This window comes from Anomaloglossus baeobatrachus, chromosome 5 (assembly GCF_048569485.1).
Source record: "Anomaloglossus baeobatrachus isolate aAnoBae1 chromosome 5, aAnoBae1.hap1, whole genome shotgun sequence".
Lineage (NCBI taxonomy): Eukaryota > Metazoa > Chordata > Amphibia > Anura > Aromobatidae > Anomaloglossus > Anomaloglossus baeobatrachus.
This window is the reverse complement of record NC_134357.1, coordinates 362,763,645-362,791,374: the sequence shown is the minus strand read 5'-3', so window position 1 is coordinate 362,791,374 and position 27,730 is coordinate 362,763,645. Positions and strand designations below refer to the sequence as shown.

The window sequence follows — 27,730 nt, the reverse complement described above, 5'->3', positions numbered from 1 at the left end:
TATATATATATATACTGTATATATATATATATATATATATATATATATATATATATATATATATTTTCCTCATTAATAATGGTATCCTTAAAGGGGGCATTTTAGCTTTGACAACAGCAATTACAATGATGTCCAGCCACCATACAGAAAGTGTGGCTACTGGGAGAAAATTAACTTATTTCCTCCCATAAGATGCCGGTTTTCAGGAATCTGTGTAGTGCCAGCTGTCAATCAGTGTCAGTGATGTATAGTGAGCAGTGTTGTGAGTGGTGATTGTAGCCGCTCTTTGCACCATCTCCATGACTGAAAGCAGCTCCTGGGAGGAAATAAGTTCACTTTCTTCTGGAAGCCACACTTTCATTAATTAACTTTCATTAATGCGATCAGGTTGCATTGAAAAGCTATTCACCTGCAGATTAACTTTATATTTGCAGGAAAATAGCATTTTGTGAGATGACCAGCTCCCTTTAAGTTTCACATTTAAAGAGAATTCATATAATGTTGAGCATCATTTGTGTTCTTTAAGACCCATATTGTTTATTACATATCTTGGAAGAGCATACTACATTTTTTCTATGAGACATTGACATTTAAGGATAATGACAGTATTTCCTTAAAACGTTAATTACTGAAAGTTTTAGCAATGGTATATACAAAAATCTACTCAAAAATCGCAAATAGACTATATGTAAATAAAAGAAGCAAGCCCTCACCTCTCATATAGTACTGAACTTGTATCAGTGAGCCAATTACTGCAGGATGACTTTTAATAAAGTGGGTAACTCAGGGGTGTCCATGCCAAATGCCCTCTAAATACATGTGGGACAGTGGTAATTTTTTTTAATTAATTTAGAGATCACAATCATTTGCAGATTATTAATGATACAGATGGGGGAGCTGTACGATTTGCAATAAATCCTGTTCTCACCCAGGAGCCAGGGGCGTAGCAATTGTGGTCACAGAGAGTGGACTGCACTCGGGGAGACAGGAGGGGGACTCACTGGTGCGAGCAGCTACTTTTATCTGGAAGTGTATCTAAAGACTCACATTCAGCTGAAATGTATTGCATCACAGAGACCAGCCGTGTCTCTGCACTGCAAAACACACTGCCAGCCAATCAGGTCGGCTGCTGATGTCAGCATGCAAGTTACTGGCAACGTATGGCAGTGATGTCATGCACTGCTATCGCTTGGTTGCTGAAGTCAGCTGCTAGATTCTGCGCCGGTTATGGAAGAGGACGCTGTGCATCGCGGGAGTGGAGGAAGGTTAGTAGAATTGTTTTTTTTATTTTTGTTGACGTGCCACAGAAAAGAGACTTTATTACTGGAAAAATCCCAGAATAGGGCACATTATACCAAATGGGGGACATAATGGGGTACATATATTACTGGAAGACATTATACCAGAAAATAGAGACATTATAACAGGAAGGGGTCAAGGATAGAGGCATTCTACCAGGATGGGGTACATTGTTACTGGTGTCTATGATAGGGGACATTATACCAGGAAAAGGCCCAGGATAGAGGACATTATTACAGGAAGGAATCCGGATGGAGGACATTATTACAGGAAAGGGGTACAGGATCAGACACATTATTACAGGAGGGGGGACATTTTCACATAATAGGGCAAAAATGTACAGTATGTTTTCACAGGATCTGGAAGGACCTATACACCTGACGAACATGCAGGTGGCAGCCCAGGTCCAAATTTTTCAACAGGCCCATTGGACAGCAGTTATACCACTGCCAGGCACCTTCAGATACATGTGTCGTTATGACAAGAATGGGGATGACTGAAATTGGGGGGGTGGGAAGGAGTGTATTTTTGATACTATATAAAAGAAGACACGAGCTACATTTTCATACAGTATATTTATATATAATTTATGGTAAAATGTCTTTTTATAAGAATTGCCATCTTCCCTATATACACTCTCATTTATGGCAAATTGGACGCTTGTCTTTGGGCTATAGTACAAAGCATATACAAGCAGTTAGTTTAAAAGTCCATTTCACTTCATACAATCTCCAAAATATACATTGTTTCCTATCATAGGACTTTGCAGTAGTCTCTCATTCCCTTTCCTCCATTTCTGCATAGTAGCCGTCTGTACAAGCAGGCTGCCATTAAATACATAAGTAACTGAATGCTCTGGAATATAATATGTAATATTAGAAATAACATACTGAGTATTTTCTCTTCTATACTCCAGTCCAGTCATTCTTTTTTAAGACTGCTAAATGGCCTGTTCATCTTAATCTGTAGATAGTAGGTCAGCCTTAATCTTAAATTCCTTAAACTGAGACTTAATCTGTATGTGATTCGCACATAAGACACATACAGCCACCTCATCCTTACAACACATAAATAGCCTCAACCTTAGCACTGGGTGATTAATATGCATTTTCCAACTCATGCTGGTTTGATTTGCTCCTCAGCCTTGCAAGCCTCGGCTTCTTGTTCTTTGCAGGCCTCACTGTATCTTTTCCAAAATCTTTTAGTTCTGATTGGTTGTGAAAGCGAGTATATCTCTTGCACCGGCATGAAGTCACCACTCGAATTTTGTATGTTCGCACTTCATTGTCAGGGCACATGAGTTGAATACGTTGGGTATGACTGTGAGCTGGCACACAGCGATAATCCATTGAGCTCTGGCGCCACCATTTTCCTCGACCAATGGCGTTTGGAAGGAGATGAGATGGCAAACATTGGCCTGAGCAAACTAGCTCTTTTACTGGTTTCATACTGCGACATGGACCATCCGTGATGTGCTGAGTAGAACGCAGTTCTCTACAACTAAAATCTGATGGATCTGAAGAAAAATAAGAACAGTAAATATACTTAGTGTAGATCATTTAGTATGGATTTTACATAAGTGATACAATAAGCGCCAATTATTATACAAAGTAGTATTATTAATGTATTTTAATTTTATCAAAACATTAGTTAAATGAGTAAAGCAAATATACACAGGGCAGAGTTCCCCAAATTCCATCTATAATACTCGTGTCTCCTTATGGGTCAGATAACAGAGAGTGATAGAAGAAGGGTCTTAATTCCGCGCCAAGGACTCAATGGATCCAGGAAGAGATTAATGCTTCTTTAATAACATGCACAAGTCTACGCGTTTCTGGAGACACAGCTCCCTTCATCAGGACATTGGCAAGAGAACATCAAATCAGGGATTTGATGTTCTCTTGCCAATGTCCTGATGAAGGGAGCTGTGTCTCCAGAAACGCGTAGACTTGTGCATGTTATTAAAGAAGCATTAATCTCTTCCTGGATCCATTGAGTCCTTGGCGCGGAATTAAGACCCTTCTTCTATCACTCTCTGTTATCAGCCAACTTTGGGACTGCTGCCTGGACCTGGATCTTATATATGCCTGTATAGTGGTTGTGACTGGCACAACCATTATAGGTGAGTGTGTTTTTATTACATATCTTCCTCCCTTTTTGGGGTAAGACCCTATTGCGCTTTTCTTTCCACAGTTTCTCATCTACTTATGGGTCAGAGGAGACCTTGGAAACTGTTATCTCTGCACCAATCTTAGCTACATATCCACTTTTAAGGTGGCTTTACACACTGCAACATCGCAAACGACATTGCTGTAACGTCACCGGTTTTGTGACGTCATAGCGACCTCCCCAGCGACATTGCAGTGTGTGAAACACATCAGCGACCTGGCCCCTGCTGGGAAGTTGCTGATCGCTACAAATTGTTCAGGACCATTCTTTGGTCCTTTGTTTCCCGCTGTGCAGCATGATCGCTAGAAAGTTTCAGTGTGTAAAGGGGACTTAAAACACTGGAAACGAGTGATGTGTCACAATATCTGTCAATCACTATTCTCTGTCAGTCGGTCTCTCCCTCTCGGTCTCTATTCTCTCTCTGTTGGTCCGTCACTATCTCTGTCCCTCTCTCACAGTCTCTCGGTCATTTTCCCCTCCTCTCTCATACTCACCGATCCCTGATCCCAGGCGTGGCGCTGCACGGCATTCACACTGCTGCGGCGGCTTTTACTATTTTGAAAAAGCCGGCCGCTCATTAAACAATTTCGTATTCCCTACTTTCCCCGCCCACAGGCGCCTATGATTGGTTGCAGTGAGGCATGCCCCCACGCTGAGTGACAGCTGTCTCACTGCACCCAATCACAGCAGCCGGTGGGCGTGTCTATACTGTGCAGTAAAATAAATAAATAAATAATTAAAAATACTGGCGTGCGGTCCCCCCCAATTTTAATACCAGCCAGATAAAGCCATACGGCTGAAGGCTGGTATTCTCAGGATGGGGAGCCCCACGTTATGGGGAGCCCCCCAGCCTAACAATATCAGTCAGCAGCCGCCCAGAATTGCCGCATACATTATATGCGACAGTTCTGGGACTGTACCCGGCTCTTCATGATTTGCCCTGGTGCGTTGGCAAATCAGGGTAAGGGTACGCTCACACGAGCGTGAAAATTGGACGAGTGCAATGTGAGAAATTCTCGCATTGCACTCTGACCAATGTTAGGCAATGAGGTTGAGCTGTTGGTCAGCTTTTCTCGCATCCAGATTCTGGATGCGAGAAAAGCGGCAGCATGCTGCGTTTTGCTGCTACCGCCGTATCTCTCGCACCCATTCAAGTGAATGGATGCGAGAGATACATCGGACTGCACTCGGATGTTATCCCAGTGCAGTGCGATCTACGCACAGGCTGACAGTGGAGGAGATGGGAGGATTAACCCCTCCCTCTCCTCCGCAGCGCCTGCACTCAGCTTCACAGCTGTGACCCTATCGCAAGATCGGGTTACAGTCGCATGACACCCAGCTCACGCTCGCAGCAGAGCCTGAGCCGGGGGACATTAGCATATCGCATGCGATGCTCTCGCATCGGATGCCATACGCTCGTTTGAGTCCAGCCTAATAAGGAGTTACTCACCAGAGACTTTGTAGCGATCCCGGCCAGGTTGGGATCGCTGGTGGGATCGCTGAAAGTCTCAGTGTGTAAAGGGGCCTTTACACACTGGTATCTGTCTCTTAGAGAATTTCAAAAACTGATACTGACTTTGAACAGAGACACACCAGCTCAGGACGATCTCTGATCTCACTCAAATTGAGTCTTTTCCATAGGAACTCCAAGATAATAAAATTATGGAATAACAAAAGTGCTGAAGCACAAGTTACACTTCTCTAGAATACGGTCTTCCACTTTGATGATTGCCATGAAGCCTCCTTGTCTTTATTAATACTTCTACTTTTAACACTTTTACATTCTTTTTAATGTAAAGCACACCTCCAGCACTTTTTATTTTTCAATGCTTTTATCCTAGGTCCCCTACCTGCTATTTTATACTAACCCTCCGACATTGTTACCTTTTACCTGCGCTGCTTCAGTACCGTGGCGCCATCTTGCGACCGCAACATCTGACTGTCCGGAAGTCAGAAATTAAATCACAAGCTCTCAAGGCAAGTTTAAGAAAGCCAGTACGAGGCCCTCATAGACTTGCATTGAAGAGTGATTTCAGGCTCACTCCCTGAAACACTGGAGAGATCCAGCATCTCAAAAACTATCAGAGACTAACATTAGTGGCTCCAATAAAAGGCGAAAATGTTGGAGAGTGAGTATAAGAGCAGGGCAAGGACTTTAGATTAAAAGCCCCACTCCAGCAATGAAAAGCAAAACAAAACACTGGAATACTACTTTAACCAGTACAATTTGAGTTGAGCGAATACCTAACTATTCGTACTGGCTATACTTATAACAAGTACTGTTTAATACTCGCGTATTCGTTCCGAATAGCATGTGCAGTGCAAGTCAATAGGGAAAAACTCGCAAAGTACAGAGTAATCCAAATTCGGCACTATTTGCTACTCGCATGAATAGTACGGCATATGGGTTACTCGTTACTTTGCGAGTTTTCCCCATTGACTTGTATTGCACGCGCTATAAGGAATGAATACGCGAGTATTGGACAGTACTCATTATGAGTATAGCAAGTACGAATAGTTATGTACTCACTTAACTTTAAGTACCATATCTAATTTGTGGTTTAAAATTATAAATTAGATGGAATTTACGCTTCAATAATAAGGCAATATAATAAAAGGTCATCAAAACTATTGTATAATGATGCATTTATAGCCCAACACAGTGTAAAGCCTCAAATTCCTTTCTTCCAACAATTACATGAGAGTGTTACTTTGACTGGTAACTCCTGTAGGCTCAATATTTAGTTTCATTGTATGAAAGGAATAACCGGCAAAAGACTTCAGGCAAATGTAAAGTTCAGTAATGTGTCAACTGCACATAGTAGTGTCAAACTATCAACTGCAAAGGTCAGGAGGACTCAACGTATGAGAAAAGAAAATTAGAATCAAGCTTCACAAACAATATTTGGCCTAACAGTAATTTACTTACATCAACATCCGGAGCTGATATTTTCTTAAGTCAAATCAATGATTAATTTCTTATTTTCCGACGGAGTTGGCATTTGCAAAAAGCTTCTACAGTTCAAGTGTACATTACCCAAGAGCAAATCTTAATGCTAAAGATCCTTTTAAAATAATTTATAAATTTACGCCAAATTGTAGATTTTCTAGTTACTTCCTAAATTTAAAGATCACTCCCTTATTTCAGAGTAGCTCAGTAGTCAGCTATGCAGAGTGGTAAAAACTTAAACTAAGAAAGTATCGGGTATGAAGACTGGATGCCTAGATAACCACAACTTACTACTTGATACTGTAGATCAAACATTAGCGCTGGTCACAGAGGATATAACTTTATCAATGACAGGAGTGGACATATCATTGGTGTAACCTGTGTGGCACAAGAGGTAACGGGGCCCATTTTCACTTGCAAAGCAGATGTAATTGTTCTTTATGATGAGCTATTGGACTGCAAAGGGCCTGTGCAGTGTTCTTGCACAAGAGCGCCCTCTTGTCTGTGCTGTGTCCGCTAGTGATCAGTGATATATAAAATGAGAGAGGGTCTAATCAAAAAATTAATAATGGATTCCACCCAATATGGTTCTATGTGCCAGAAAATGACAGAAGCAAATGGCATCAGTTTTCCCCCTTTTTGACTCTATAACTGATTTGCCTACCATTTGTAGTAATGCTGTTGTTCTGTATAGGAGAATATAGGACATTTTTATTGCTTGGTGTAATTTCATTTGTATTCTTGTATACAACCACTAAAGACTATTAGAGAATGACAGGCCAACTCCATTTCAGCGTACTTCCCAATGCTCCAGTAACATCTGAGAAGCTATTAGAAATAGGCAAGATCTCCTGGATTATTTGGTGGACCTAACAAATACAGCACAAACCACCGGAAACCACCTAAGTATCACAGTTTCCTGGAGGTTTCTAGTGCATGATGTCAGCATTAGACATTGCTCTGGGATGAATCATCCATTCAGGGTGTTGTAATTAGGCATGACCTTCAAAATGGGTGAAAATTTTCATCAAAGTACCTTGAAAACTGATGCCTTTTGAGTAGATCGCTGGAAATATCAGGAAGTATCTCAATTTTGCATCAGTATTCAGTGATGCGATGTCCTGGTGTCTAATGGCATTGTAAAAAGACATAAACCCAACATGATACTGCCGAAAGCAAATTGCCGAAACACGCATTGGGGCCATTCCAGCAGGAGAGAACCAGTGATGAGCGTGTGCTTAATATGCTTACCATCCACTTATATACCTATGCATTATTTGTACTGCCCTGCTCTTATGCTACCCCTGTGACATTATTGCATACATATGATGTCCTCTCCCACTGTATATGTCCCCTCTCCTTACTGCAGCATTAATTTCCCTGATTTTATTGTTATATAAAAGAAAGCTTTTTGATTTATATTCCATATTTATGGGCTTATGACCATTTTATTTCCTTATTTGCTTTGATATTTGTCTTTGGTGTAGCCCTATACTTATATAGCTCCACCTGGACCCCTACATTTTCAATTACTTTGACGTATGTCCTATTCTACACGTCTAATTCGCTTGCGTATATTTTATGGGGTTAGGTTTGTCTTCATACTGCCGAGGGAGCAGTGCATGACAGTGATTCATAGACCACACCACATAGGATCCCAGTATCATTCCCTGCCTTCAGACTCAATTAATTTTGCCTCAAGTGTTTCTTTAAAGAATAATATGTGAAAATGAAACTTCCATACACTAATGATGATTCAGTCATTTACAATAAGATCTGATCCTAAAAGTGACCTCACTGTTTTCGGAACATTTGCACTCTTCCCCATCGCTGCGGAGTGGTTTCGGTCTACCTTTGACTGAGGAACGGAGTTGTTCTATATGATCTCAGCACAGTTTGTTTTACATTAAATATTAAGGGAAGTATAGATGCTTCATTTGTTACCCTAGTTCCACAGCAACCTAGGAAAATATATTCACTGTAATGCTATCACTTATTTAGCCAATGTTAGAGTACAACAAATTGCCGATACTGTTCATATCTATAATACATTTTCAATAACAACATAGTGCCTGGAGAAAATAGAATTTTACCCAACTCCTTGAGTCGGCATTTCTCTGATCCACACATATATGAAAAGAAGCCAATTGCAATAAAGGAAGCTGGGTAAATGTGTTTCATTTCTTAAAGTATGTATTTTTTACCCTACGGACATCACATCTAATCCAAACGCTTCATCAGATTAATGGGTTTGCAAATTCAACTTATCAAGCTTTCCAGAATTCTGGAGTTACATGGTCTAATGCTTCAAAGCACATTTTAAATGTGCCTTGTGGACATTAACACAGGCTTTACTTTATAAATGGTTTATTACAAGTCTAGGAGTAAACACTACCAAATGCTCTGTCTAGATGTAGAACTGATGTTTACAAAAAGTCAACCCTATGGATTTTAGAATGGATTCCAAATGAATGCTTGGCTATTATAGAGATTAAGATGGAAATATGGTATATGTACAGTAATTGTATGTAATATGTAAATCTATACATATGGTGGAAGGATTGGACTGAGAAGTCAGACATTTGGGCACTTTATGAGAGCCTAGAGCATTAGAGTGCCCCACAACCTTCTGTAGCGCCCCTGAGGTTTCAGTTGCCACAGGTTACTGCACCTCACCAGAGGTGCAGTATTCATCCCAGGTAAGGAGGAGGTCAATGCCGGTAGACCACAATTCACCAACACACATAATTAGTTGTCCTCTCACTGGGACTGGGTTAGGGTAGGGTCATTTTGGATGGTCACCATATCATCTGGGACCTCCTATCCACTAGCTCAGGAACCCGGGGGGTTGGAGCGACTGTTCGGGGGAGCATAGCGTCACACACACACTCAGTCAGTTGAGAAACCACCGAGAACCAAGTGAGAGATTGGAGAACACGGTCACTGAGGGGAGAGCTCATAGCTCCCTCAAAAACAGCGCACACCTCAGGGTACGGATTCCTAGGCTGGTGGGCACTGTGAGTCCCGCCAGCAGAATCCGCCAGGCAGAAGATTTCAAGTCTTCTGGCCCACACACAGCGCTTGGGGCAAAGCAGCACATAGAGCCATGAGTCGTGACCATAGGGTGGCTCCATCTATGGACTCGCGCTGCCTCCTATACGGGACAGGGGAATGAACAAACCCCAAGGACGTGGATCCTTGCGTAGCTTCAAGTCGCAGGGACTCACACAACACAGCGCAGGGAGGAAGGACTCACTGAAGGAAACATTGGTTCGGACCTCCGAACTATACAGGATTGGCTGGAGCCCATCACAGCGGAGTCCAGCAGTCCAACAGTGGGAGCAAGTCAGTGAGTAAACAACCTGAACTGCAACCGCTGTGTCATCTAATCCTTCCCACACCCCGCGCTCCTTCATTAGAGTGGACTACATTCTCCCCACCTAATCCCCAGGGTCTAAACTCTGCCTGTAGAGAGCTATACCATCTGAGCTGCGTTATCATCCGCCCCCGGAGAAGGCATCCTGCAGCAGCGGCTAACATGTAACTGCACACCCCAGGTGGCGTCATGAAGACAAACTCCCCTGTAAATAACCATCCACATCTTTATTGACACTGACGGGGTCACGGAATCTAGCCAGGCCACTGTGACATCCCCAAACCGACCCAGCGACGAGTAACCCAAAAGCCCCAGAGACCCCATGGGCGCGTCACTTCCAATTAGACATTTCACAATACTGGCATATCTCCATTTTTCCTCATATAAATCATCAAATTCCTAACTTTACAACAATAAATGAAAGAATAATATTCTAGTTTCTTACAGCTACTATTAAATGAAGCTCTCTTCAGACATATTTATACATTTAAAGGAGTTATCCGACATACACTCCAAAACAAATTGTAAGCTAATCTGTGCTGTATTGTCATATAAATCACCCCTACATTGTTATTTTCTGTTTTCTAACTTTTGTTTCTCTTGAATTCACACTTTATTCCCTGCAGCTCTTGTTTACATTCAGCTCCAACAAACATGACAATTTCCTGTATTCTTGGTTGACAAACCTCAGTCAGAGCTGTCACCGCCCAGCCTCAGTGTCCAGAAACGCCCCCTGCCCGGCCTCAGTGTACAGGAACGTCCCCTGCCCGGCCTCAGTGTACAGGAACGCCCCCTGCCCGGCCTCAGTGTACAGGAACGCCCCCTGCCCGGCCTCAGTGTACAGGAACGCCCCCTGCCCGGCCTCAGTGTACAGGAACGCCCCCTGCCCGGCCTCAGTGTACAGGAACGCCCCCTGCCCGGCCTCAGTGTACAGGAACGCCCCCTGCCCGGCCTCAGTGTACAGGAACGCCCCCTGCCCGGCCTCAGTGTACAGGAACGCCCCCTACCCGGCCTCAGTGTACAGGAACGCCCCCTGCCCGGCCTCAGTGTACAGGAACGCCCCCTGCCCGGCCTCAGTGTACAGGAACGCCCCCTGCCCGGCCTCAGTGTACAGGAACGCCCCCTGCCCTCCCTCTGCACATTCAATGGCTGTCAGTATTCTGCCCAGCACCTGACCTCTCAGCATGTGACAGAGCAGAGATCCAGCTTCTCTCATCTGTGACACAGCAATCAGCTCACATCCCATCAACAATGGTAACAGAAAGAGATGTTCCTCACCCCTTATAGATAAATGAATACTGTGTAAGGCAGACTATATATAGCACCCAATGTGAGTCTATAGTAGATATATACGCCATGTATGTATGGTACATGTGTGTGTGTGTGCGTGGTTTGTGTCATATAGTTATGTGTATACATATACATTATATATATATATATATATATATATATATATATATATATATATACACACACATAGATTCTCCAGGCTTATCCCTCTATGTGTCACTATATGAATCGACACATTGGGCTCAGAATGTGGAGTGTGCAGCTTGCATACGAGTGGTCACATGACCATTCATTCTGACTGTCGACAACTGTGTCTGCTGCATCTGCATCTGCAACCGTCTGTCTCGTTCACCGTCTGTCTCGTTCACCGTCTGTCTCGTTCACCGTCTGTCTCGTTCACCGTCTGTCTCTGTCTGTCTCTAGCTTTCCGTCTCTTTTCTTTCCCTGTCTGTCTCTCTCTATCCGTCTCCCCACTGACATCTTATTACCTCTTATACTAACACTGTCCTTTGATACTATAGTAACCAATCACAGCTGAGATTAATAAACTGTAGTTCCAGGCTCCATTCACTTTAATGGAGTCATGTTTTTTGGAGAGTGACTGTAAAGCGCAGGGTTAAATTTTCATGTGAAACCGTAGTCTACGACGTTCCCTGGGTCACATGGGTCATCTGTGCAAAAAAACGTTATTGTAAATGAGAGCTTATTCCTTTAGCGGACATACACACACACACGGTGGATGCAGCGGTGGCCGCGGGTAACCTCAGTGACAGCTCAGCTGATCGCGATACTCACCTCATTTGCTGTGTGGAGCTGACAGGAGCGGCGGCTGAGTAGCGCGATCAGCTGGACTGTCACTGAGGTTACCCGCGGCCACCGCTGCATCCAGGTAACCTCAGTGACAGCTCAGCCGATCGCGCGGCTGTCTTCATTAGCTGCGTGGAGGTGACCGGAGCGGCTGTGTGTTATGCAGCTCCTGTCACCTGCATGCAGCAGAGCTGGATGCGACGCTGGAGGACTGTGGATTACGCCGGACAAGGAGGGCTTTGTTGTGGGTAATAAATTGGTAATGAGGGAATTTGTTAGTGTTTTTTATTTCTAATAAAGGATTTTTCGGGTGTGTGTGTTTTTTAACTGTAATTTACAGATTAATCATGGAAGGTATCTCGGTCAGACGCCTGACATGATTAATCTAGGACTTATTGGCAGCTATGGGCTGCCAATAAGTCCTTATTACCCCGATTTGCCAATGCAACAGGGCAAATCGGGAAGAGCCGGGTACAGTCCCAGAACTGTCGCATCTAATGTATGCGGCAATTCTGGGCGGCTGTTGGCTGATATTGTTAGGCTGGAAGGCTCCCCATAACGTGGGGCTACCCATCCTGAGAATACCAGCCTTCAGCCTTATGGCTTTATCTGGCTGGTATTAAAATAGGGGGGACCTCACGCCAGATTTTTTAATTATTTATTTATTTATTTTACTGCACAGTATAGACACGCCCACCGGCTGCTGTGATTGGGTGCAGTGAGACACCTGTCACTCAGCGTGGGGGCGTGTCTCACTGCAACCAATCATAGGCGCCTGTGGGCGGGGAAAAGCTGGGAATACGAGATTGTTTAATGAGTGGCCGGCTTTTTCAAAAAAGGAAAAGCCGCTGGAGCAGTGTGAATGCCGTGCAGAGCCGGGGATCGGGGATCGTTGAGTATGAGAGAGGGGGGGAAACTTCAGTCACTCGGGGGATTAGCGGTCACTGGTGAATCCTTCACAGGTGACCGCTAATCATGACGCTACACAGACAGAGCCGCGTGGTCGCTGTAAAGTCCCCTTTACACACTGAGACTTTGCTGCACAGCGGGAAACAAAAGGAACAAAGAATGGTCCTGAACGATTTCTAGCGAGCACAACTTCACAGCAGAGGCCAGGTCGCTGATGTGTTTCACACACTGCAATGTCGCTGGGGAGGTCGCTGTAACGTCACAAAACCGGTGACGTTACAGCGATGTCGTTTGCGATGTTGCAGTGTGTAAAGCCACCTTTAGTGCCTTTCATGTGGCACTAAGGGGTGCTTAGCCTTCTATTTAGCCAATAAATAAAGAATTAATAAAAAAAAAAAAACGACGTGAGGTCCCCCTTATCTTTTGTAGCCAGCTAGGGTAAAGCAGACGGCTGCAGCCTGCAGACCACAGCTGGCAGCTTCACCTTGGCTGGTAATCCAAAACAGAGGGCACCCCACGCTGTTATTTAAAATTAAATAAATAATTAAAAACAAAAAACGTGGGGTCCCCCCCAAATTGGATCACCAGCCAAGGTAAAGCGGACAGCTGTGGTCTGTTATTCTCAGACTAGGGAGGTCCACCGTTATTGGACACTCCCCAGCCTAAAAATAGCAGGCTACAGCTGCCCCAGAAGTGGCGCATCCATTGGACGTGCCAATCCTGGCGCTTTGCCCCAGCTCATCCCGCGCCCTGGTGCGTTGGCAAACGGGGTAATATATGGGGTTGATGCCAGATGTGTAATGTCACCTGGCATCAAGCCCTGGGGTTGGTGAGGTCAGGCGTCTATCAGATACCCGACATCACCAACCCAGTCAGTAAGAAATAAAAAATAGACAACCAAAAAATTTTTATTTGAAAAAACACTCCCCACATTCCCTCTTTCAACAATTTATTGACAAGAACAATCAAATCCGGGTCCGGCGTAATCCAATAAGGGTGTCGCACGGCGATCCATACCATAGTCAAAGAGACTCCCAGTCAATGAAGAACAAAATGTTCCCCATTGGCTGGGAGAGCCGTGCAGTGACCTGAGCTAACATCAATAGGTCAGCCCAGGTCACTGCAGGGGATGCCGAGCGCTGCCGTCAGGAGGTTAGATGAGTTCATTACCTGCAGTAACGATCTCCTGCTCTCCTGACGTCAGCGCTGTCACTGACTTCTATGCCCGCCGCGTTCTACGCAGTATCGCGAGAGCCCGTGACGTCACTGCTAGTGACAGTCTCGGGCCGCCCGCGAGACGGGCAGAGAAGGCAGTGACCGCGGTGACGTCAGGAGGCAGGAGATCGTTACTGCAGGTAATTATGTCATCTAATCTAACCTGCAGCTACATGTGCAGAGAGCAGGGAGCCGCGCACACTGGGCGCTGGCTCCCTGCTCTCCTAGCTACAGTACACATCGGGTTAATTAACCCGATGTGTACTGCAGCTACATGTGCACAGAGCAGGAGCCGGCGCTGGCAGCGAGAGCGGCGGAGGCTGGTAACTAAGGTAAATATCGGGTAACCACCTTGGTTACCCGATGTTTACCTTGGTTACAGCTTTCCGCAGCTGCCTGATGCCGGCTCCTGCTGGCTTCATTTCGTCGCTCTCTCGCTGTCACACACAGCGATCTGTGCGTCACAGCGGGAGAGCGTCAGTGTCCCGCTCCCTGCCAGCCCCGCGGCGTGAGAAGCTGCAGATACTGCGGGCAGACACTGACATTGCAGCGCGGGCAGCTGCGGGGCTGGCAGGGAGCGGGACACAGACTGCACGGGCAGTGAAGCAGCGCTCGTCATCCCCGTGGATGCACGCACTGCAGGCTGAGAATGAGAGGCAGCTTATACTGCAGAGGGGGGCAAACACTGACAGGGGGGGGGGCGGGGGTGGGTGAAATGGGGGGGGGAACAGTTCCCAGGGCGTCAGGCAGTAAACATAATAAAGCGCTGGGGACACAGCGCTGGCAGTGTATCGGACAACAAGTGTTCCTTGCCTTATTGAACTGGACACTGACTCGGCTGCAATTCAGGGCGCACGTAGCTGGGCACAGGAGGCGGGGAGGGAGACTACGGCGTGTGTGGGAGGTTGTGGGCAGAGTACGGGGTGCGGGGGGAATGTGTGGGAGGGGGCAGGGAACGGGGGCGTTTACTCCAAACACTGTACAGCCCAGCAGGGAGGTGACATGCTGTCCCAGATTTGCATGTCAACATGGCCCTGCCCATGTAGACGTGCAAAGGCCGGAAGCAGCAAAATCGCGGCAGGAGGGGTCACATGACCGCTCTGAGCCGGGGGAGAGGGGCTGACAGCGGGGCAGGTAAGTGGTCTCTATCTACTTACCTGCCCCAATGTAGCCCAATAGTGTAATAATGAAAAAAAGTCAAAAGAAGCCGGATAACCCCTTTAAGTAAAGGGAACATGGGTTTTGCGGTCCAAACACATCCATGTCAACACTGAGCGTTTCAGTATTAGAGAGTTATAGATCTTATACACTACCCATCATATGTCCGGATCTCTCCACCAGCACCATGAGACATTGCACAGATGATCTCTCCTCATTTCACTAATAGTATGTTTGAACATTGGCATAAGGCTCCTCTCTGTCTTTAGTAAACAATCATTGAGACTCTAAGGGGTACTTTGCACGCTGCGACATCGCTAGCTGATGATAGCGATGCCGAGCGCGATAGTACCCGCCCCCCCACATGCGATATCTTGCGATAATGTTCGCTATGGCAGCTTCACACGCACTTACCTGGTCGGCGACGTCACTAATCAGCCAGCCAATAGAAGCAGAGGGGCGGAGATGAGCGGGATGTAAACAAGCCGCCCACCTTCTCCCTTCCGCATTGCCGGTGAACGGCAGGCGTAGGTAAGGAGATGTTTGTCGCTCCTGCGGCTTCACACACAGCAATGTGTGGAGCTGCAGGAATGACAAACAACATCGTACCTGCAGACACACCGACATTATGAAAATGAACAACGTGACACAGATCACCGATTTTTGACTGTTTCACACTTGTTCATCTTCTCTCCTAGGCTGCACACGTTGCGACGTCGTTACCGGCGCCGGATATACGTCACTTTCAATTTGACCCCGACGATATCGCAGTAGCGATGTCGCAACATGCAAAGTACCCCTTAGGGTCCATTTAATCAGAGCAACTGGTGACAATAAATGACAGTTGATTGGTAAACATTTACAGATAAGCGGTTGTTTAACAGCAAACCACAGCTTGCTTGTACAAAACCTAATAAATAAAGCTGAATGTATAGGGTGCTTTACACGCTGCGACATCGCTAACGATATATCGTCGGGGTCACGGTGTTTGTGATGCACATCCGGCGTCGTTAGCGACATCGCAGCGTGTAACACCTATGAGCGACCTTAAAAAAAAAATCGCAAAAGAAGCAAAAATCGTTGGTTTGTGACACGTCGTTCGTTTACCAAAAATCGTCTGGTCAGTAGCGAGGTTGTTTGTCATTCCTGCGGCTTCCCACATCTCTATGTGTGACCCCGCAGGAACGACGAACATCTTACCTGCGTCCACCGGCAATGAGGAAGGAAGGAGGTGGGCGGCATGTTCCGGCCGCTCATCTCCACCCCTCCTCTGCTATTGGGCAGCCGCTTAGTGATGCCGCAGTGACGTCGCTATGACGCCGAACTCACCTCCCCTTTGAAGGAGGGATTGTTTGGTGGTCACAGCGACGTCGCTGCAAAGGTATGTGCGTGTGACGCTGACGTAAGGATAATTTTCGCTATGGCAGCGATCACCAAATGTCGCACGACTGACAGGGACAGGTGCTATCATGCACAACATCACTAGCTATCGCTAGCAATGTCGCAGCGTGTAAAGCCCCCTTAAGTGTGTGTGTGTGTGTGTGTGTGTATGTATGTGTGTGTGTATGTCCGCTAAAGGAATCCGCACCGTCGCATTTCCAATCACGACATTTTGCACAGACGCCTAATGTGACTCAGAGAACGTTGTAGACTATGTTTTGACAGGAAAATTTAACCCCGCGCTTTACAGTTACTCTCCAAAAAACATGCCTCCATTAAAGTGAATGGAGCCTGGAACTACAGTTTATTAATAGCAGCTGTGATTGGTTGCTATAGGAACAAAGGACAGTGTTAGTATAAGAAGCTTATGTGTGATGTAATATGATGTCAGTGGGAAGACGGATAGAGAGACAGAAAGAGACAGACAGGGAAAGAGACAGATGGGGAAAGAGACAGAGCTGGAAAGAGACAGATGGGGAAAGAGACAGACAGAGACAGGCAGACAGGGACAGAGACAGACAGAGAGACAGACAAAGACAGATGGGAAAGAGACAGACCTTGATTGAGACAAACAGGGAAAGAGACAGAGAAATAGAGACAGACAAGGAACGAGACAGACATAGACAGGCAGACTGGGAAAGACACAGACAAAGAGATGGACAAAGACAGACAGGGAAAGAGACTGGAAGAGAGACGAGAAGACAGACGAAGAAGACACAGACCTGGGAAAGAGGCAGACCTGGAAAGAGACAGATGAGGAAAGAAACAGAGAGATAGACACAGACAAAGAAAGCGACAGACACAGATAGGCACACAGGGAAAGAGACAGACCTTGAAGGAGTCAGACCTGGAATGAGACAGACGGGGAAAGAGACAGACGGGGAAAGAGACAGACGGGGAAAGAGACAGATGGGGAAAGGGTCAGACGGGGAAAGAGACAGATGAGGAAAAAGACAGATGAGGAAAGAGACAGATGGGGAAAGAGACAGACGGAGAAAGAGACAGACAGGGAAAGAGACAGACCTGGTAAGAGACAGACAGGGAAAGAGACAGACAAAGACAGACGGGAAAAGAAACAGATGAGGAAAGAGACAGATGGGGAAAGAGACAGATGGGAAAAGAGAAAGACCTTGAAAGAGACAGATGGGGAAAGAGACAGACCTTGAAAGAGACAGACCTGGAAAGAGACAGACCTGGAAACAGACAGACCGGGAAAGAGACAAATAAGGAAAGAGACAGACAGGGAAAGAGACAGACCTGGAAAGAGACAGACCTGGAAAGAGACAGATGGAGAAATAGACAGACGGTGAAAGAGACAGACCTGGAAAGAGACAGATGGGGAAAGAGACAAACGGGGAAAAAGACAGACGGGGAAAGAGACAGACGGGAAAAGAGACAGACCTTGAAAGAGACGGACCTGGAAAGAGAAAGACCTGGAAAGAGACAGTTGGGGCAAGAGACAGACAGGGCAAGAGACAGACAGAGAAAGAGAGAGACAGACAGACACAGAGACAAACACAAAGGTAGAGAGAGACAGACAGACACAGAGATAGAGACAGATAGACTGATACAAAGACAGACAGAGAAATGGAAACAGACAGACAGAGACATAAACATAGACAGACAAGGAAAGAGACAGACAGAGAGACAGCCAGCGACACACAGACAGAGACTGAGAGAGAGGCAGAGAGACATTTACTATTCCGGGCAATGCCCAGGTACTACAGCTAGTATAATATAATATGTCTATTCTCAACTATCCAAGTTGATCCTTTAAAGGGAATGTGTCATCATGAAATGACCGATTGGTTAAAACAGGTTTTTATGTAACATCCATTTATTTAATTTTATATGATGGTCTGTAAAAAATAAATCTAAGCAATTTTCACACTGGCCATTGAGCTAATTTTACACTACTAATTCCTGTTCTTTACAGAAATATTTTCAGTAGTCTCATTATTATCACAGAAAAAGACTGATGGCACATCCTAGGATTTATAATCCAAAGAGAGGCATTAGTTTGGTAAGGACCCAACAAAAAAGAGGTCACCTTGCCGTTGGCTGTTGGGCTCACAAAAAACTGGCCATTTTAGCTTGCTAAGTATCTCAATTTTTGCATGTTTTTCATAGCAGTAATGCATGTCTATATTCCCATATTCATTGTTCCACATGTCTTAAGGCCACATCTCACTAAGCGACATCGCTAGCGACATCACTGCTGAGTCACGGTTTTTGTGATGCAACAGCGATCTTGCTAGCAATGTCATTGTGTGTAACATCCAGCAATGACCTGGCCCCTGCTGTGAGGTCGCCGGTCGTTGCTGAATGTCCTGGACCATTTTTGGTCGTTGCTCTCCCGCTGGGAAGCACACATCGCTGTGTTTGACAGTGAGAGAGCAACGATCTGAATGTGCAGGGAGCAAGGAGCACGGCTTCTGCGGACGCTGGTAACCAAGGTACACATCGGGTAACCAAGCAAAGCGCTTTGCTTGGTTACCCGATATTTACCTTGGTTACCAGCGTCTGCAGCTTCTAGAAGCCGGCTCCCTGCACACGTAGCCAAGGTACACATCGGGTAACTATAAGCAAAGCACTTTGCTTAGTAACCCGATGTGTACTATGTTTACCAAGCACAGCGTCGTTACACGGGTCGCTGGTGGCTGATCTCTGATTGCTGTGAAGATCTGCCTGATTGACAGCTCACCAGCGACCATGTAGTGACGCTCCAGCGATCCCTGCCAGGTCAGATCGCTGGTGGGTTCGCTGGAGCGTCGCTAAGTGTGACGGTACCTTTAGCGCTACAGATTACACCTGTCATCTTTTTGTCATTATCATCTCAGGAATGATTAAGGACTATTAGCTTCTATAAAAGAGATAGGGTCTGAGCCAGCTTATTACTGTTAATATACTTGTGGATTTCTTAAAAAGACAGAAAGCATAAATCAAGCCGTACTGATCAATGAGAAAATTGCAAGAGTTCTATTTTTTTTTTCATTTTTTTTAAATACACATCATGATTTGAAAAAGAAAAACTTAATAAAAAAATTAAAAATACATTTAACATAAAATCCTGATGTAAACAGCAGGTTATTTTTTGATTATATGTTTCCATTAAAAATTAACGGTGACTACAAAGTGCATTTAGATTTATGCAGCAAAAAAACTGCTGAGTTGAATAACTACTTTATGTTAAACACAGTTTTCTCAGGGTAAATCCACTTTTAACAAGTGAACGCATTAGTGCACTCTGGCTCTTGAGAAGCAACGTAGGCTGCAAAACATGAACGCCAATGTTGTACCCACAACCCTGCCGCTTTGTCACAATGTTTGCCCTCTTTGAGGTCATCAGTTATGATAACCCCTGGGTTCTTTCTTCTCTTTGGTAGCTGTCAGTAGTTTGTCAATGTAAATGCATCTCAGCATGGCCCCGCGCTCTTATTGTACTTCTACATACCACCAATGGACATGAAAGAGCTGTGCCATTTAATTGGCCGCCTTTAAACGGATTGCCTTGGTTGAAATTAATTAAAAGCAGAATGCAAACTGTATGGCAGTATGTGAAAAATCCATTCAATCATTTCCTGTGTGGGTGTTGAAGGCATTCTTAGGCTGAGAATGATATCAGTGAAGGAATAAAAGAACATGTATTCTCTGCTGGAACACAGGGATCATTTATAACGAGGGTAAACTGTCGAAATTAGAATATGAGCATCCAGATTCTGTCTGGAGACTCACAATTCATAATACCACCATATCACTTTACTGATGAGTCTCCTTCGTGCAGGATGACGCTACATCCATGTATCAACTTCATATAATTATATTCTCTATTTGATTTGCCCCAAAAAACACTGGCAATTGACCCATCAGTCTTTACGATGACCAGTGTTACGATGACCAGTGAAGGGTCTTGGGGTTACACTGATATACTGTCATAATACACAAATTCTATTCATATTTGTAAAAAAACCAACAGTATATTGTTGTATGAATAGATAATTAGGATACTAATTAACTTGGCCTTGGGGATTGGGGTTGCTAGATCTAAATGAGTCCTTCTCGGGGGCATATCTCGAAGCTCCAAAACAACCTGCAATTGGAGCCTCAATTTTGGCATAGTAGTCACAAAACTCGTTTCCTGTTATGAAATCTAATTAACCTCCCTCGGGCACCGAGGATGCCATCCTTTGCATCCCCTATAGGTAAGTTCCTGATCCTAGTACTACTGACACAGGAGTCTTTACCATTTTTCGTAGAAGAAAAGGTCTGCCTGACCTATTGTTATTTCTCTTACCCCATCTGCTGATACAAATGTTGCATTGCTTATGGAGAATAACCCTAATTCATTTGACACAACTCAAAAGTAATGTACTATGTGGCTCAATTATTATACCTATGGCCTAAGCCTTTAGTCTTTTACTGTCTGAATTTTAATAAACCGGTATGAGATAAGATGAAGCTTTTAATCCATATGCTGTACGCTTAAGCTAGTGAACTTTAAAGGCATCTGCATAACTAGGTGACATGGCTTTGGTCTCTATGAACATGACAATGAGGAACTTTACAGAATAACTAATGTAAGTTGATGAAAAAGTGTATATAAACCTATAGGTTGTAATTGTTGAAGTTCAATGTAGTTGAAAATGGAGTATATATGATGGAACAATGCTCCTTCCAGAGTCATAACGATTATAGTGAGGTCCTTGACAAAGTGCTAACATGCTTCAGAGTCATACGAACTCCTTCACCAGGTTATATACAAAGTTTCCTACACAATAAGGTTCACATAGCCTACCTCTCTGCTTCTGATCTTTCAATTCAGATGTTAACCATTGGACTGAAGCAGTCTTGTGTTTATCATGGCTTGAAAGACACTTTTGGAGGTCAAAATATTGCTATAACTTTTTAAAACTACAATGTCATGGACTTCTTTTAACCATATAGAAGAAGCGAAATTCCAATATTACGCTCGCAATAGAGTTATGCCACTCCATATACTTTATTTCTACCATGTAAGGCCTCTTTCACACGTTCATGAAAATCATGCACGTTTTTCACGGACGTGTCAAAGGTGCGTTTTGCCCTGCGTGAGCCGTGTTTATGGCACACGTGTGTTCTCCATGTGTTATTCGTGATAACACACGGAGAACGGGAACTTTCTGCTCATTTGTCCCTGGCGTTGCTGTCCATGGTGCTGATCTTTGGTCTCCTGTCCTGCTGACTTTCCGCTGCTGCTGCTTCCGGCCGCAGTGAAGTGAATATTTAATGAGCATAATGAGCGGCGGTCGGAAGCAAGTGACAGCAGTGGCAGAGACAGGAGAGCTGGAGAAGGTGAGTAAAGTTTTTTTCTTTTTTTCTCAAACACGTGTGTTTTCTCCGGCACGTGTCACACGGAACACCTCCGTGTGGTCCGTTTGCATTCCGTGTGACACCCGTGATGCCAGAGAGAAACGGACATGTTGACGTGTGGAGCACACGGACACACGTATGCTCCACACGTACATATGGTCCATGGCAGAAAACGCACATGAGCGCAGACCCATTGATTTTAATGGGTCTACGTGTGCCCGTGTCTCCGGTACGTGAGGAAACTGACTACATACGTACCGGAGACACGGACGTGTGAAATAAGCCTAAGAAGAATGCTTTTATGATCCCTATTAAAGGGTCTATGATCTGGGACACTTCTTGATCTGCTCATTTCACTTCTGAAAATAAGATACTACTTTATGTCATTGATTCAAACTTTATCAATGTAATTTAAATAATTTATAAAAGCCATATGGAGTACCTCGTATTTTGATACACACCCAAGATAACATGCATAGCTCTGGACTGCAGCCTGTAGCCGTCTGCTTTATTTGTGCTGCATATCAATATACAGGGGTCGCTACGTCATTTCTTCCAATTATTTATTTTTACCCTCCACAACCAATCACAGACACTGGCACTGGCAGTCTGACTGCAACCAATCACAGATGCTGTCACAGAGGATGGGTGGGAAAGCAGTGAATATGCATGAAAGCTAATGAGCGGACCCGAAAGCGGTGTGACAGCCATGTGAGAAATTCGGTAAGTATAACTGTCCTGCCTTGGAGCCCCCTAGCCCTTTCTACCACCATTTTGCAACACAATCTTCTGGTCCTCATAGATTTATAAGGGGTTCAGTGTCTGGTCAGATGGTCAGGTTCAAGTCCGGTCCAGAACTCGACTTTTCTTTTAAAGTCCAGCTGGACCCGCTGAACCCAAACACCTATGAGTTTGCCTATCTCTACTCCTCTATTCTCTATGAGTAAGCCACTGACTGACACATTAGGTGGCTGCTTATCTCAGGTAGAATAATACAATTGGCAGTCCAAAATTGGATATGTCTGATTGAGGTCTCTACCGAACATCAGTCAACCAGCGTACAGATTAGACTGTTGCCCGAACCTACTGGTGAGTTCAGCCAACATTAGTCTAGTGTGTATGTGGGTTTTCACACAGTTATGTAAGTTGAAGAGAGACCTCTATGTTTTCACCTATGTAATTTGCTTGGTTGTCTTTTTACAATGTACTACCTACACAATGTACGGTAATATGTGCCAATAAAACTATTGTGCTGCTGTTCCTTGTCACAACTGAAGGCTGGAGACCCTACAGATAACTGTTAATATTTAGGTACACACAAATTGAAGTGATGACTGAGCATCCATTATCTTTATTATTACATAAAGCTCTCACATCCTCAGAGATAGAGGCAATCCAAATAACCAAAGACATTACACTAACTGGGTATTTATGATGCATTTAAAGGGCCATTAACCCCTTTGTGGCCAGCTGTGACATTCATTAAGTGTAATAACCTATGATCACAGACAAACAGTGGCATTCAGGGGTAAGACAAATGTTTGCTTATTTACCATATAAATAAGTAAAGGGATTAGAACATTTGCATTGGGCACCTGGATGAAACACCTTTATTTCCCACCAAAGAGCTAGTCATATTAGTCACTGTGTAAACCTCTAAAACACCATCTATCAGTCATAGCTAGGTCAGAAGATGCTCTATGATTAGACCTGGGATATTCCTGTCCTCCCCTCCTTGAGAATATATAGCCCATAGGACACCTGTTACCTTCAAACAGAGATAGCCATCCTACAGAGCCCTAGTGATAACATTTGAAACAGTGAAGCCCACCAATTAAGTGAGGATGGACACAGCTTAAAAGGAATCTATCATAAATGATCACCCATTATGTAGTTCTGCTGAGGAGCAACTTGGTTCTCCTGGTCAGGCTGTCACTAGGGTCTCCGCAGCCATACCCCTAACCAATCTAATACTGATGGAGAAGGCCTAGGTGAGATATATAGCAATACAGGTAAAAAATACTGATAAATAACTAATGGAAGTAAATAGAATCATAGAATATTAGAGTTGGAATGGTCCTCCTGGGTCATCTAGTCCAACCCCCTGCTCAAAGCAGGATTCACTAAATCATCCCAGACAGATGTCCGTCCAATATAACAGAAATGAATTGGCCCTTTATGACTATTATTAAAAATTGTTTGATATATCGATATGTTTCTCATTTGAATCTGCTCCTGTTTTTAGCCATACATTTCACTCATCAAGCCTCCTATGTCATTTGCATGGAACTTCCATCCATAAAATGGCAGCACATGGAAGGGCATGGCAACAGATATGTCACTTGGCCTCCTTCATTAAATAACACAGCGCCTTCTCACTGTGCTTGTGTCACTAAGACTATAGAGCAGGCGAAGTATGTTTCAATGGAGGCGGCTGTGTCTCATATCTGGTCACATATCGCCATATTCGTGACATCATCATATGGACAAAAGTGCCATTTTGGCAGCATTGAAGAATAACATAGCAAGGTTGTATAACATGTAATTGGCACAGATCTACACAAAGGAATGTATTAGTAAGAATATTGGACTTTAGTACAATATTAATATATGTACTAGCCCAATCCAAGAAACAATTACAGAAAAGAAACTATGTAGAATAACATATAGAAAGTGAATGTCAAAATGTAGTTATTAAAAAATGGCTTCATGGCCATTAATGAAAGAGAAATATGTATTTAAATAAGGATCATAAATGCCAAAGTGTTTAATAGATCTAAATCCATCTCCCATCATGGTAAGATGAAGAAAGACATGCATGACTATGGCCTACCTGCTTCTAACCTTCTATGTTCCCCTCAGTCTCGTTGCAATGGACCCACTGCTTAACAACGTTAATGAGGTCAATGGGGGTGTACTTTGTAACCAGTCTGTCTCAGATTACTTTGGTCTTTACCAGAACTACCTCTGAAATAAGTGCAGAGAAATTTCAAACAAATTTGAGAGAACACAATTTACTGCCATATGTAAACTTGGGTGTGCGATGATTGATAGTTGACAGCTTGGAAGGAAGCTTTAGTGTCATTCCATCAGATTCCACCTGTCAATGTTTATGAGGATTAGGAGATTTCATATATATTAAGTTGGTCGTACAACAACCTACAATGTACATACTTGTCACAGTGATCAGGTGGACCATGAAGATTCTTCTATATGAAAAATGACAGAAAAAGCCAAACACCTCAGCTTTTAGGGAATCAATGTAGAGTGGAAAATCAGTAGAATAAAAAGGAAAAAAATCCAACACCCGATAAAAAGGTCTAAAGGGAAGCTTTTGTATAAAAATTAAGAATCCATTTATTAAAGTTCAATTGAAATCCAAGATGATAACATTATAACTAGAAAGGATACATGTAACTTATGCGTTTCGGACCCCAAAACTAAGTCCTTATTCGAAGGTCAAAATCGCTAGTTTCACACTATTAGAATATGGCTGTGTGTGCTAAATAGGTTTTACCTGAAATTTCAAGGAAAACCAACTCTAGATATCATAGAACCCTAAGTCTGGGACTGTAGAACCTCATAGGAATAGAATGTTAATGTTATAATACAGGTTGCCCCATAAATAGTATTTCTCACGTATTCACAATAAAGATAATATATTTATCATTGCTAAAGGACTGACCATTGGAAACCCACCAGTCCTGAACGGTAAGGGGATTCCACGGTTTATAGAGCAGTAGGGCACATGGGTGACCACTGCACCATTTATTTCTATGGGACTGACAACGATAACTTCCATCAGTCTTGTAGAAGTGAATGAGGAGTTTGTAACTTATGCACCCTATTGGTCCATTCCGCGACCCCATTTCCAATATTTGTGAGGTGCCCCCTAGTGATAATACTGTGCAATTATCACCTATCCTGTGGATACAGTAACTGATAAATAGTGTTAATTGAAACTATTAAAAAATGTGCCCATATTATTTTCATCTGAATCTGACCCTAGTTGTACAGTGCCCCTTCAATATTAACTTTGTTCACCTTTCCAATGAGTAAAGTCTCATATATAGCTTACCATTAAGAATCACCCCCTTATTAGAATATGCTGCTAACGCTCAATTATTTTTTTGTGCTTCTTCCCTAATATTATATTCGAAGTTACATAACCTCGGGGATAGAAAAATGTTAAACCAGACATTGGTGAACCTTAAGTCACTAGGAGAAAGGTTGGATAAATGACACAATGACAAATAGGTGGTATATCTTGGGGTCAGCTATGGAGAAGAAACATTTTAATTAGTGATGGGCGAACAGTAACTATGTTCGGATAATTCGCAATGAATCCCAAAGTACTATTCCGGTATTCGTCACGAATAACAAACCTAATGCAAGTCAATGGGATATTTGAGCATTCTTTATGAAAAATGCTCAGGTTCCCCATTGACTTGCAGTAGGTTCGTTAATCATGAGGAATACTATTCTATATTATTATAATAGTACTTTGGGATTACGAATAATCCGAACCCGAATAGTTACTATTTGCTCATCACTAATCTAAATATCCTGAAGTCTTTATTAAAACATGAGATTCATTTCTCACAATGTTTTGTATAATCGGAATGTTCTCTGATTTTACATTGGAATGTTCATTATTTTATATAGGACTGTTTATTATCCCAATAGATAAGATATGCAAAAATAAAAATCCAATTTAATGAAGAAGTCAGCACTTCTAGAATATATCAATACTCATTCTGTAGAATTATTAGCCCATACAATATTATATAATTAATTGACTATAAAATATTAATTTTCCATATTGCGCATTAGTATTGGAAAAAGACTCCTATGTAATGTTATTGCCCCTCCTGGCCTAAATTCTAAAATAAAAATTGTAATTCAATAATGATCAAACTAAACACTAGGTAAAGGGGAACTCGAGCTTCATTTTTCTCTATCGCTGACCTAAACTAAACCATGGTACACCATCTATAATGACCTGTTCTACACAGTAAAAGCAAAGAACAACCAGTATATGAGTACACCCTATAGACAAATCACTGGGGTATACAAAGTTTAAGAACCAGGGCCACAGTACTGTGTATAGTAACTACAAACTACAGGTTATTCCGGTCTAAACTTTTAATTTAGGACCCTTTTCAGTAAATCATTTACTAGTAATTTATGATTAATCGTGTTTAATCTTTAATCACAATTCTTATAAATATACATATAATAGGGATAAAAAAAACACTAAAACACTATTGCATTTTTGAATCCGAAAAACAGATATAAAGTTTTTCCACCAAATAACGCATCATGATCTCGCAAGCGCTCTTCCAACTCCCAGACTCAGTGTTGCTACAACTAACAGTCTCAGCTCTGCTACATGTGTGCAGGAAATAGCATCTGAGAAGTTTGTGACTTGCTCAGTTACCTGTTGGGTCTGTGGATTGCTGCAGGTATCTTCCTCCATGTTTCGCTTGGTTCAGTGTGTAGTTGTCACTCGGGATGGTGGCTTCTACAATGACCTCTGAATTTTCGACGTTCCCCGGAATGATCTCTGTGGCATCATTTTTGAGTGACGGCCATCCCAGCACAGGATGAAGGATAGTGTGGATCAGCATAATGGCACAGTGTACAGCCAAAGCAGAGTACATGATGCTTGCTGCCTCTGATTCTTCCAGCTCAGTCACAGCTTGAGATGTTTCTCAGACACACATCATTCTCCTTTTTTAAATCTTTTTCCTCAGTCGGGCCAGCCA

At 43.5% G+C, this 27,730-nt stretch overlaps 1 protein-coding gene across 1 annotated transcript; it reads right to left on the bottom strand.

Annotated features, from left to right (window-relative positions):
• Positions 1 to 53: 53 nt before the first annotated feature.
• Positions 54 to 27,730, bottom strand: SOST (sclerostin). Its single transcript, XM_075347589.1, has 2 exons — positions 27,403 to 27,730; positions 54 to 2,815 (listed from the first exon to the last, which is right to left on the bottom strand). The coding sequence occupies exons 1-2, from the start codon at positions 27,623 to 27,625 to the stop codon at positions 2,397 to 2,399; spliced, it is 642 nt and encodes a 213-aa protein (XP_075203704.1). The 5' UTR covers positions 27,626 to 27,730; the 3' UTR covers positions 54 to 2,396.

Bases quoted from the DNA above. Each gene is read 5' to 3' on its own strand.
- SOST (XM_075347589.1), bottom strand. From the start codon at position 27,625: ATGTACTCTGCTTTGGCTGTACACTGTGCCATTATGCTGATCCACACT. The intron at 2,816-27,402 runs GTAACTGAGCAA...ATTTTTCTTCAG, and splicing joins GCAATCCACAGACCCAACAG to ATCCATCAGATTTTAGTTGT.